Source organism: Syzygium oleosum, unplaced genomic scaffold (genome assembly GCF_021117445.2).
Source record: "Syzygium oleosum isolate NSW1041296 unplaced genomic scaffold, Sole_v2.1 Sole_v2.07, whole genome shotgun sequence".
In the NCBI taxonomy this organism is placed as follows: Eukaryota; Viridiplantae; Streptophyta; class Magnoliopsida; order Myrtales; family Myrtaceae; genus Syzygium; species Syzygium oleosum.
Window position 1 is genome coordinate 11,040,251 of NW_026607491.1, and position 13,672 is coordinate 11,053,922.

At 39.3% G+C, this 13,672-nt stretch overlaps 1 protein-coding gene and 1 non-coding gene across 2 annotated transcripts; one reads left to right on the forward strand and one right to left on the reverse strand.

Annotated features, from left to right (window-relative positions):
• Positions 1-239: 239 nt before the first annotated feature.
• On the reverse strand, positions 240-312 carry TRNAR-CCU (transfer RNA arginine (anticodon CCU)). Its single transcript has one exon. It is a non-coding gene; the product is annotated as a tRNA-Arg (tRNA).
• Positions 313-6,509: 6,197 nt separating this feature from the next.
• Positions 6,510-7,529, forward strand: LOC115671107 (leucine-rich repeat extensin-like protein 1). Its single transcript, XM_030592590.1, has one exon. It carries the CDS (start codon positions 6,510-6,512, stop codon positions 7,527-7,529), a length of 1,020 nt encoding a protein of 339 aa, XP_030448450.1.
• Positions 7,530-13,672: the final 6,143 nt, after the last annotated feature.

The following is a 13,672-nucleotide window of genomic DNA, read 5'->3' on the forward strand; positions in this document are numbered from 1 at the left end:
GTTCATCGATCGGCGCTTAATCCTCGAGGAACACGACTCAGGACGACGAACACATCATCTGTGATGCGTTTTCCTGATTTAGTCCGTTCAGGTGAATGAACAATCATTATGCAAGTGGCAAGATTGAAGCAGCTGTTTCATGTTGTTGCATTGCAGATTTCTTCAATACTTGAAGAAGACTAGAGTGAAAATTTAAATAAAAAAAAAAAGAAGGGAAAATTAAAATGTTCACGAAATGACGCACCAGGTAGGGGTCGAACCTACGACTTTCTGCTTAGGAAACAGACGCTCTATCCACTGAGCTACAGGCGCTTTCTTATTAGGATTGCCGTTCTATTACTATAACTTTTGTAATGAACTTGAATTGTCGCATCATCTTCCAACATATCACAGGTTCGAACCATGTCGAGAGCGAACTTCTGATCAATTCGTTCTTTAGGTTTTTCCTATTATTGTATGTCGAATTTTTTAACTTTCCGATAAGTTGGTCAAATTAAGAACAGAAAATTCCAAAAAGGGATTCAAAGTGGAGTCATTTTCTCAAATAAAAGCCTGAAATGGACTTTGTCTCAAATAAGGGTCTGAAGTGAATCTTGTCTCAAATAAGGGCTTGAAATGGCCATTTCAGTCTCAAATAAGGACCCGACCTCACCGGCCAAAGGGTATTTTCGTCTTTTACTTTTTTGAATTTTTTTTCCCTTTTTCTGTTTTTTTTTCTTTTCCTTTTCCTTTTCTTTATTTTTTTTTCCTCTCTTCCCTTCACCGGCCATCACCGGGGCCGGCGGAGGCCGCCCTCTCCTGGGCTCGCAAAGTTTGCCATCACCGGCATCGGACGAGGGCAAGGCCAACCCAGGCGAGGCGACCCTCGCTCTACGTTGACAAAGGCGACCCTCGCTAGCCCAGGCGAGGGCGGCCCTCGCCCGACGCTAGCTAGGCGCAGTGAAGGCTGGGAGGGAAGAAGAAAAAAAGAAAAAGGAAAAGAAAAAGAAAGTAAAAAAAACAAAAATATATACTTATAAGGTTTTTGACTAAAATACTCCTTCTCCGGTGACGGAATAGTCACCGGCCAGCCAAAGGTCATTTTTTTAGATGATTTGGCCACTTCATGCCCTTATTTGAGACGATTTGGCCACTTTAAGCCTTTATTTAAGATAATGTTCACTTCGGGCCCTTATTTGAGAAAATAACTCCATTTCGGGGCCATTTTTGGAATTTTCCCAATTAAGAATTCAAGAACTTAGATCAGAACGTAGGCAAGTTCAAGAATCAATGAGTGAAACTGTTACGACATTTTCATATTTGGTATTTAAAATGACAGTTATAGAAAGAACCTTCGATTCTTTAGAATAGCAAAATCTTGATCATAAACAAAAGGGTTAATACAATGAAACGCAGTGAAGGCTGGGAGGGAAGAAGAAAAAAAGAAAAAGGACAAGAAAAAGAAAGTAAAAAAAACAAAAATATATACTTATAAGGTTTTTGACTAAAATACTCCTTCTCCGGTGACGGAATAGTCACCGGCCAGCCAAAGGTCATTTTTTTAGATGATTTAGCCACTTCATGCCCTTATTTGAGACGATTTGGCCACTTCAAGCCTTTATTTAAGATAATGTTCACTTCGGGCACTTATTTGAGAAAATAACTCCATTTCGGGGCCATTTTTGGAATTTTCCCAATTAAGAATTCAAGAACTTAGATCAGAACGTAGGCAAGTTCAAGAATCAATGAGTGAAACTGTTACGACATTTTCATCTTATATTTAAAAAGGAGCAATAAGACCAAAAGGCATCTATTTTAAAATTTCAATAATTTGGTATTTAAAATGACAGTTATAGAAAGAACCTTCGATTCTTTAGAATAGCAAAATCTTGATCATAAACAAAAGGGTTAATACAATGAAAAATCTCAAATCGGTACACTTGTGACAAATTAATCCCAAATTAATTTTTTGACCATCAAAAACCTCAAATTGATTCTTCGTGCAAACGGTAGCAATAACCATATTCAATCTTTATTTATATCTATTGGTAGGAGTGAATACATTGCATGATTCTAAATGCAGCAGTGTCGAGGCATGTGAACTTTCTTCACAAGAATTTTTTTCAGTCAGTGAATGTCAGTCTCTTATTAATTTCTGACATATTGTTGTGTTTTCCTTTATCCGTTACTTGAATCGAATGGGTGAAGTTAGCAATAAAGTGGAAAATAAAGTTGTGAAATGTTCTGTATATATTTTGATATGTATATTAATGAAGAATGCATCAACCTATTATATGTTTTATTAGATAATTATTATAAGATAATATCTCAATCAAAATATGTACAATCAAAGAGAGAAATACGTGCAACACGTGCAATATGTGTGCAATATTAAGAGATACGGATAATTAATAGAATTATCGAAATGATCGCGCTTTTTCCACTCTTTCTATGACTTAAACACTCCATTTTTTGTTGTTTTGACCGTCCTAACCCTTATGGACCCACCACTTCTGGTATAATTATATATTATAATTTTTTTAATTATTGGTCAACTCTTTTTATTCCTTAGGTCCCACTTTCCTTTTTTTTTTTTCCATGCCTCCCACTTGTCTCTATGTTCTCTTGTAGACCATTCTCTTCTTTGTATGTCTCGCATTCCTCCTCCTTCTTCTTCCACAAATCTCTCATGCATTTGCAATTCACAAAAGAACGTCTTACTTCAGCAATCCGCCCCCTCCTCATTCACGATTCTAGCGAACGCTTGTTTTTTCCCTCTTTAGTTTTCTTGGTCTCGAATTATTTCTTGATATCTTTTCTTAAAAATGAATTTGAGTTTTGGGTCATGGAAATGCTTGATCTTATGTTTTACTCTTGCGTTTAGAGCTTAGTGTACGTCAAAATAATGCTTATGAATTAATTGTGCAATTGCTTGAATTTTATTTTTCGTCACATGTGGCAGAGTGACTGTAATTAGCTTTATGTTGTTCTTTTGGTATGTTTTTTCTCTTTATTCTAGGTGGTTTTGATTTCCATGCCGGAGGTTTTGTTTTGTTGCCTATGAGTAGTTTGCTTTACATTTTTGCAATATCACCTGAAATTCAGAGCTTAAAGATTGTCGCTTATTGCCCTCAACTTGTATGCCTACACATGATCGAGACACTTTTTTCTTTTTCTACACTCTCACATGTGCAAGAAGAGGAGAAAACAATATAAAAAAAGAAAGAGAGAGAAGAGGTGCTTCTCAATATTACCTTCCATGGTGCAAGAAGAGCCTTCATGTGGAGAAAAGGGACTCGTTAGGGAGGTTACCCGTGAGCCCAATGTCAGTACCCACGAATGTGTGGAAAATGACGGGGTAGACATCATGGATAATAAATCGAGGACGATGGGTGTGTGGAAGAAGAAGAATAAAAAAAAGGAGTGCAACACGTAGAAAAAAGAGAATGGCTTGCGAGTGAGAAAATAGACAGACGAGGAAAGGGCATAAAAAGAAAGAAGAAGGGATAGGACGTACCAAAGTGAAAATGGGAAAATATGACCCACATGGAAAAAATCAAAATAAAAAAGTTGACCAAATAATAAAAAACCATATAAAATTGTACCAAAGTGGTGAGTCCCACAAGGGATAGGATGGCCAAATCAATATAAAATGGAGTGTTTAAGCTGGAGAAGTGGAAAAAGTGCGGCCCTTATTAAAATATCTCTAACAAATAAAATTATCCAAGAGGAACACCTTAGTATAGAGGAAATATCCTCAATATCTCAAGAAAATATCTAAATACCTCTAATTTCCCCCTCAAACTCAAGGTGCATAGAAGATGTCAACTTGAGTTTGAATGTAAGTTTCAAAATATTTAAATAATAAGAGTGCGTTTCTTTCGCGGAAAACTCAATGATAAAGGAAAATAATTTCCCGGATCTAGGAATCCTGCAAAAAAACGTCTTTAGCAATCTCTTAAGCTTAAACCTTACAAATGGTCCTGAGTGCCGGGACTCGGAACCAACATTGAAGTTTCCCTGATCAAGCGTAGAGTTTCGAGTCTAAGCGTCAATAGCTAATCATATTTCGGAAAATGTTTCTCGGTTCTTTTAAAGAGGTAATCATTTTCCTCATAAGTAAACCAAATGCCAAAAAATGAGGAAAATGTGCACCCTAAACCACATATTTCTTTAACAGCTTAAGCTTCTTAGAATAATTGGCAGTGGTTCTATAAATCTCATATAATATCAGAGAAAGAGATACTAAGTTCGAATATTGATTGAATATTTAAAATATTAAACTACACATTCCTCTCTTATAGGTGAAAAAGAAATAGAAAAAAATAATTATAATCCTTAAAACCTTTCGAAAAATATGTATATTGATAATTAATATAATATATAGTTCTTTATAGTTTCCTAAAACTGGGGATACCTTTTATTCGTACCTAGCTTTTCTAGGGAATGTTAGAAAGAAAATTATCAAAAGAACAAGGCGGTATTATTTGCTATTGTGCTTCATTAATTTGATTAGGCTAGTTCAATTCTTGCGGACTTGTTAACCTCTCATTTTCAATGGTTCAAATCCATTCATTGACAGACGACATTACTAATGTCCCGGCAAAAATTTGACTGGCATTGATCCTTGATATTTGAGAAAAACCATATGGAAATCTTAACATAGATCGGACAAATTTCAAGATTAACATCGTAGATTATAGTCTCAAAGCTTCGAATCTCATAACCAGATAATAGGTTCCCACCTATATATATTGGAAAACAGGGAAATCAAATCCGTTGTATTATTTCAAAATTTGTTGAGATTACATTCTTGAGTTTCCAAACTCACTTTAGAATTTCTATGGTTTTATTTTTAAGGGTTAATGTCACGAAAAACCCCAAACTAATACATTTATGAAAATTTTGCCAAAAACTACTTTTTTTACTACTAAAAACCCTAAACTGGTAAACGTGTAACAAATTTACCCTCCGTTAAATTAAATTAATACTTCGAAAAAACGTAAATTGGTAAACCTATGACAAACAGATAGGTAAAACCCTAAATTGGTACAACTGTTATCCAATTAAGCAATTTAACGATAAAATGTAACGAAAACTAACGAAGGGTTGTACCAGTTTCGGATTTTTGGTGGTTAAAAAGTTATTTTGAAATAAATTTATCACAAGTGTACAAGTTTTGGATTTTTCATGGTATTAATCCTATTTCTAAATGGTTAATATCACGAAAAACCCCAAACTGGTATACTTGTGACAATTTTACCCTCTATTAATTTCCGTTAAATTTTACCGTCAAATTTCTAAGTTGGATGACACGTGGCAATTGACAGGTGTACTAATTTGGGGTTTTACCCTCCGTTTGTTACAAGTGTACCATTTTTTTAATTTTTCATGATATTAATCAAATTTCACATAGGGTAAATTTATTACAAATGTACCATTTTTAGGTTTTTGATGGTCAAAATTTTAGTTTAGGGTTTTTTTATGGTCAAAAAATTAGTTGAGGGTAAATTTATCATAAATGTACTAGTTCCGAGATATTTGATTGATGGGTGAATTTCCTAAAAAACCTTAAACTTTAGGTTAAGTCCCAAATCTGCTATAAACTTTTTTTACCTAAAAAAAAATTCCAAACTTTAGGTCCAGTCCTAAATCTGCCTCGAACTTTTTTTTGTTTTAGAAAAAACCCCAAACTTTACGTTCAATCCAAAATCTGCCTCGAACTTTGTTTTATGTAAAAAAAATCAGCAAATTTCAATTTATTTTAAGAAATATACCCCGGTGATCCAGTCCCAACTTAACATGGCACTTTCACATCATAACAAATTTACATCAGCAAAGTATTGGAGCAATAGGTACAGATCGACGTTAAATTTTCATTTCGATAACAAATCAAATCAAACAAAAATTGTTGAAATTCTCCAAAATAAAACCATTCTAGGATATGAAAGTTATGGATGATAACAAATCCATGCCAATTTTTTTTTTAATTTAAAAAAAACCTAATTTTTAGGTTTAATTTAAATTTGCTCCGAACTTTTCTTTGTCTAAAAAAAAGCCTTATTACTTTATTGATGTTTATTTGTTATCGATGTGGAAGTGTAACGTCAAGTTGGGATTGGATCACCGGAGTATATTTTTGAAAATAAATTGAATTTTGGTGATTTTAAATTCGTGGCAGATTTGAGACTGGACTTAAAGTTTGGGTTTTTTTCTGAGACAAAAAAAAGTTTGGGGCAGATTTGGGACTGAACCTAAAGTTTGAGATTTTTCTGAGATAAAAAAAAATTTCACGAAAGATTTGGGACTTAACTTATAGTTGGGGAGTATTTTCTGGAATTATGCCTTTGATTGATAAGAAATTAATGTGTTTATGAAAATATAAAGAGGGAAAAAAAAAAAAGAGAAAATCTTCCGGCTTCCGTTTAAATATCTCCGAGCCGAGAAACTCGCGACTCACCGCGTCCCATCGTCTTCTCTCCCCGCAGAACCCACCCCCGAATCCCTATCTCTCTCCTCCGACGGCATCAATGGCCTCCTCTCGCATCCCGCCGGCGAAGCCCCTCGAGCTCGACCTCACCGTCGTCAACGCCAAGCACCTCAAGAACGTCAACTGGAAGAACGGCGGCCTCAAGCCCTACGCCATCTTCTGGGTCGATCCCGACCGCCGCCTCGCCACCAAGTCCGACGACTCCGGCTCGACCCGGCCTGTCTGGAACGAGCAGTTCACCGTCCCCCTCCCCTTCCCGCTCCCCGATTCCGCCCTCACCCTCGAGGTCTTCCACTCCAAGCCGTCCGAGACCCCCAAGCCCCTCGTCGGCTCCCTCCTGATCCACCTCAAGGACCTGCCCGACCCGCACGACCGGGACCAGATCCGCACGTACGAGCTCGTCCGGCCGTCCGGTCGGCCCCACGGCAAGATCCGGATCAAGCTGGCCGTCCGCGAGCGCCCCGTGCCGCCCCCGCCGGAGTACCTCGTCCCGCCTTCCGGGTATTATTACGGGGCCGCCGCCGCTCCTCCGCCGCCGGCTTCGCGCTCGGCGTATCTCCCCCCACCGCCGGCCCCGCTCGTGGTGGCGCAGGCCGTGACGATGCCCCCGCCGCCGCCCGCTACCGTCCGCGAGTACAGGCCGTATTCTGTTCCGACCTACGCAGCGGCCCCTCCGCTGCCGCCGCCACCACCGGGCCCGGCTCAGCCGCCGCCTGCTTATTCGTACGCGTACTCGGATGCCTATCCTGGATACTATCCGGGGTACTACTCGTCTGCGCCTCCGCCCCCTCCACCGCGGCCATTTTATGATCGGGGTTCGGGTTATGGCGGGCCTAGCGGTGGCCCGTCCGCACCTGTCGATTACACAATGGCATACGAGAAGCAGAGAAGTGGGAAGATGGGGCTAGGGGCAGGATTGGCTGTGGGAGCGGTTGCTGGAGCGCTGGGTGGGCTAGCATTGGAAGAGGGATTGAACTATGAGGAAGAGAAGATCGCCGAGAGGGTTGAGAGCGACTTGGCTGGAAGGGATGATTATAGCGAGTATCGCCCTGATTACTGATTTCAATACCGGATTGGTTGGTTGGTATGCTTCTTTGCTGGTGATGGGCAATGTCGGTCTCTATTTCGACATACGTGTTTAATATAGTGTGATGTAAATAACTTAGGTTGGCAGCTGGATGAGCTTTCTGTTGTCTGGGACATATGCTGACTATGTTTTTCCTGAAGATGTAATAAGTGGTTGCTGCTGAAATTCTCAAGATATGTGTTATGCTGGATGGCGGATTAAGTAAATACTAAGAAATGATAGAGAGAAAAGAATTTGCGTACGGTAGGTTCTTGTAGAACGTGCTGTTGCTGACATGAAAATACATAATTTAATTAAGTAAATAGGATATATATATATATATCTCACGACTAGTAGTCAATTAAGGCAACTCAGGTTGTGTGATGATCCATAATCAATTTCATCATCATGTTCCTCAATCAGTTTTTATTCAATGTGGTTTTGGAGCATACTCTGGGTATGTCCTCATGATTGCACTTTGTGATAAGTTATGCTCAAGGATTTGTCTATAATGGAGGGGTAGTTTGAGGAAATGAAATACATTCATGTCTGAAATATGTTACCTAGATCGTTGTGGCATGCTATGAGTTCGTCTAATGAATGAGGATTGGGTCTACTTCTTATTAAGCTGGCAATACGAAAGAATGTATTGGCATATTTCCATCCGAGTCATTTTGTGTGATTCCAAAAGTTTAATAGTTGGAGAATGTACACTAGTGTCATCGGATTTGTGTTTTCGTCTTTTACTTGCATGAGGACATGTTTGGGTCAAATGGATCAGTCATTGTGACAATTCCAGGTATAAGGGTATCCCAGACTACGTACCTTGCTCATGTTATGTGAGGGGGTTTGGCAATCATGATGACCCTGGTGTATAAGACTCGATTGTTTGAAGTCCATACGCTTTGTTTGCATGGAAGGACAGTTGTTTTTATTGGTTACAATGCACTCCAACAGCTTCTCTTGTGATTTTGTACCGAGCATTAAACCATAGCATAAGTTTTTCTCACATCCCGTTTGTGTGAATGATGATGGGACTACTACTAGTATATTGTTTACTGTATAGTTGGAGTTTATGCGACTTGGGCTTCACCAACTTTTAGCCTTTGCCAGTCTTTCCTTTTTGTGAAAACCCTATCGGTCTTCACATGTAATGTCTGGTACTGATGTGTCCGCCTGTGAAAGAGTGATGTTCGGAATCTATTTCGTCACGTGGGGACACCATACTGCCTGTTACAAATAAATGTCATGGGAAGCTACTTTTCTTTAGCTTTATTTGCAGCTCTTGCTAATCTCCATCACTTAATGTTTGGGCGATCTCCATCATGAGTTAGTATATAGTTCTGGAGGCATCATTCCTTATAGGAAGGTAGGCAGAGCTTTAGTTTTTGAGTAAGGAGTTTCTTAGGCATGAGATTACCTTCTATTGGCCCAAAACACTGTTACTTGATAAGAGAATGTTAGGCCGAAGCACATGTAGCTTTTCAGGAGGGGAATGCATATAATATTTTGAGTAAGATTTGAGAAGTTCCTCCAGAAATGAGGCATTGAGATTTAAGGAGTGCATCAGAAATATTCACAATGTACAGTGTAGCTAGTCCACCTAAAGTCGGCCGGACAGCATGGGGATTTTAGGAAGCTCTTGCAGCGCCAATCATGGAAATGGGGAGAGTGTGAACAGCTGACTAGTATGAAGCAAGTAGTTTGATGGATGCTAACTTGAATTTCAAGGACCCACACAATCTGCATGCCTTCACAACTTTTTATATTAGTGACAAAACTTTGTGGCAGCTTACATTCTGAGGTGAATCATACTTGGGTTAAAGGAGGATCATAAGTCTGCCTTTTGGTGATTGTGTCATTGTCATGCTTCAACTTTGTCAGTCATTCGTAGGAAGTATCCGAATACCTTATGCAGTGAGGATATCATTTGCTTTGATTGTGGTGTCTAAGAAAATGCTGGGAAGTATATTTCTTTTAAAGTCCATGCTGCATCTTAGGTGAATGCATTAGGGCAGCTTCAGTGCGCATATCTGGTTCATAGTCTTGGCAATTATCCAGCTCGTAACGTCGGAATTGGAAAGTCTGGTTGGTGGAGCCATGATTGTTCATGCTTAAGGTAGTGCTGGCCCATTTAGGGCTTAGGATAGCCCTACTGAACATGAGCTCAGGCTGTCACTAAATTTGTATAATGTGCTGGGTTTGTTCTATGATCTAATTTTGTAAGCTCGCTTTAGCCTCCACAGTCCATGCTTCATCCATAATGGAATGAATTAAGCTTCTACTTCGTGTTCCTTCATCTCTAATTTCTACATATGCTCGTTCTTATCATTTGGACCTGCATCTGTATCTAACATGCTTTGGGAGTGCTGTTCAAACCAAGCAGTCGGTTATGCTGTCGGGGTAATTGCTTTTGAGTATTGCAAATTCTGAATCAGGGCATTGTTGTTGGACTCTGAGTCCTTGCGCTTATTCGGAGTTCTTATTTCTGTGTTGTGGGGGCTAAAAAGAGTGATGTACTTCTGGATTTGAGAAAATGTGGCAAAGTTTGGTTATGTTTTCTTACCTTTTAAAGGTTTCTTCAGCTCTTCCTTCCCAGAAGTCTTGGATGGTCTAGTGATGGTGCTAGTTTCGTTGTAATTTTCTCAACATGGCTCGGCAATTAGAGCTAATAACTTTCATCATGAAGACCACAACTCCACAAACGGATGGTAAAGCAAATTCATCTTGGATGTATCATGTTTATGTCATGTTCTAAGTGGACCGAAAATGTCAAGTCATTGAACCATTCTTGACGTTTACCTATCCAATCACCAAAGTCCAAGAGCTTTTTTGGTACAGTATTCCCGCAACAACCCCAGCCGAAGAAATGGGTTTTGTTGCTCTTATAAGGTGTTCGGCAAACTCTTTACAACAGTAGTATTCTCAAAGCTACCGCAAATTTTCGATGTGGCATATTTATATGTACGGATTAGTTTAGTAGGTTCATACAAAGCATACATTGTACCGGGCGCGTCCAACCATTTTAGACTTAGATGGCATTGATTATGCTTAATTATCATGAAAATATTTAGTAGTTTGCAAGCGTCACGTTATTAACTGACGTGGTTATCATTTTTCTGAATAAATTGCTTACAATTGCACACGGTTTTCAAATAAAAAAAGTAAAAGTCTTGTTTTTCTTTATCTTCCTCCTCTATCCGGCCACCGCCTAGTCCCTCTACCGTCTCCACCGCGCCAACCACCACAACCTCCATCCTTGACACCCACCGCCGTGCCTTGACCGCTAAACCCAGCTCGAGTTCTCCCTCTCTGCCTCTGTTGCCGCACCTTTCTCATGCCTCCAGTTCTAGCCTGGACCATCCCGACGGAGACCACAAGCTTAATGGAAAAATAGAGGGAATGGTTCAGCTGGACGAAGGCTGCCGCAATGACCACGACCCTTTACAAAGTCGACCGTAGAGACTGCGATACAAGATAGAGTCGAAAACTTCCAGATTTGGCGAAGACTCTCGACAAAGCTGACCATAAAACCTGTGATGTAAGACCACAAACAGAGCCAAACTTCCAGATCTTGAGCCATGCCTACAGATATGGCGACATAAGCTCGTCAATAGCCCCGAGTCTCGACGGCGAGGTCGAGATGCCATGGACAAGCCGCCAATGATGGGAAGCACTGCAAACTCAAAATGCAAAAAGAAAAACAGCGTAATAGATGTCATGCTCGGGAAGACGGAGCCGCCCATGAAGATGACAAAGATGGTGGTCAGCCTGGACGTGGTGCCGGCGACTCTGCCCCCGGCGACAATCGAGGGAAGCGCGGGGCTCAGGCAAGGCGATGGCCAGATGGAGGAGGAAGAGAGAGAGAGAAAAGACACGTGTTTTTATTTTATTTTTTATTTAAGACATGTGTCAAATTACAAATGATTCTATTGAAAAAAAATACCGAAACTTCTAAACTACTCAATATTTTCTCTCAATTGTCACCATCAGTGGTAGGAATAGAGATTTACTTCTCTCTGTTTTTTTCCCCCTTTCCTTTTTCATTGGAAAGAAGAAGCAGTCGAATGTGCAATTTGATTCATGAACTTTTATTATGTTCAATATCATCCCTGAAATTTAATCTAATATGCAATGTGGTCACTGAACTTTAGGCTAATGTTCAATGTGGTCTCTGAATTTTTAATTTGTTCAATGTCATCCCTGAACTTTTGGTACATGTTCAATTCAGTCCCTGAACTATATGAAAATATTCAATGCAGTCCTTTCCATTAATTCAAGTTCAAGGGCTTTATTGAACATTTTCATATAGTTTAGGGATTGAATTGAACATGTACCAAAAGTTCAGGGACCACATTGAATATTAGTTTAAAGTTCAAGAACTACATTGAACAAATTAAAAGTTTATGGACCAAATTGTACATTGGGCCAAGTTCAGGGACTATTTGTGTCATTATCCCAATCTGACGAGTCTACGTGGGCTTATACTTCATATCCCATCAGGAAAATAAGACTTTAACAGCACCGACGGTGCACCTATGAACTAGGCATATAGCAACAATTTTTTTAATAGTACCACTTGAACATTATTGAAAGGAAAACCAAGTTGGTGTTCCTATTAATAATGCTATTAATTACTGAATTTTGACGATGTCTAAAAGATTGCATACAAAAACAAATTTAGAGTGACCCACCTTTGTTTTTAAGACTGAGATTGACTTCAAACGCTTTGAAAATAGATTTAAAAAAAAATTGGGATGGAACATATTCCTAATGAGTATCAGATACCACGGATTGACATATCAAATTTAATTAATTAGTTTAGACATGGTGTCCATGATTAACTTATAACAGAATAGTCTCCAATTATTTGTTTTCTTTTCCCTTCTCATCCAACCGCTTAACTACCTTTGTACCGGCTCCAAGGGTCGTCGAACTCCACAACTTCCATCTTTTAGACATTTTCCTTATTCTAAGACAATTGTTAGAACAAGAAAACGTGACGACTCGGAACACAAATAAACGACCGAGGGACGATTTAGTCGACGAGTGTAATTATAGCTAAGGTTAATTATAAAATTCCAAAGTTTTGTCCTTGTTTAGCCATTTGTGATGAATTTCTGAATAACGTGGCAAATCTACTACGATTGTCGGCCAGATGCATAGTTTAAAGTCGAGACACGGATAAAATGATGACACATGAGTTCTATCGGGTCCATAAAAAAGCATCAGAATTGTTCCATAGGTATTGCATATGTGGTAAAGCATGGATCGCCGATGCTTCATCGGTCACGGTCGATGATGCACACGCACTATACATCTTCATGTCGTCTCAGTCTATCTAGTAATGGTTTCAATCTGAGGTCCAATCTATCACAAAAGGAAAGATGCTAACGCTCACAGTATCCCCCCAATCTATGCATCTTGATGCCTCCTCCAATGGACAAAGGACAAACTTTACAAGAATATCATCTAACATAGATGTCTCCTTGATTGCACTATTGACAAGTTCAGTGATCCGATAAGGAATCGGCCATAGCCGGCCTAGGATTGGTTCAAAGAATCGTCTGACAAAACTATGAGAGAATAAAACCGTGCAAAGAGAGAGTCTAACCCTAGAACAAGAGAGAAACAAGAAAGGTTCATGAACCCTAACCCTAAGCCCTAGAAAAAGAACAATATTGCTTCGTAGCGTCAACCTTTCGGCTTGTGCAAGATGGAAAGGGATGGGTATTGGGTCAAGCGTCATCAAGAACGATTGAAGAGACAGTATTAGGTTCCATGAATCGGCTGAAAAATTCATATAGTTCATGCGTGTCCTTGTCTTTGCCTTATCTAAATATATCAACAACGGAGGAGGGCGCACATTCATTTTGTTGAGTGATTACATTGGCCAGGAATCAGAGAAGTTTGGCGCTCCGGGAGCTAATTATTTGTTGAAGATTACGGTTTAATCATTGTTTAATGATGAAATAATGCTCCCTTAAATAGGTTTAAGACATGATATGGGGTACATTCATTCCCTCCCCATGCGTGTTTGTTTCTTGAGATTATTCTATTGACTGGACAAACGTCAATGACATATATGATTATCTTTGATGTCGTTGATAGTTGACCATTTCGATGCTCTTCTAGGT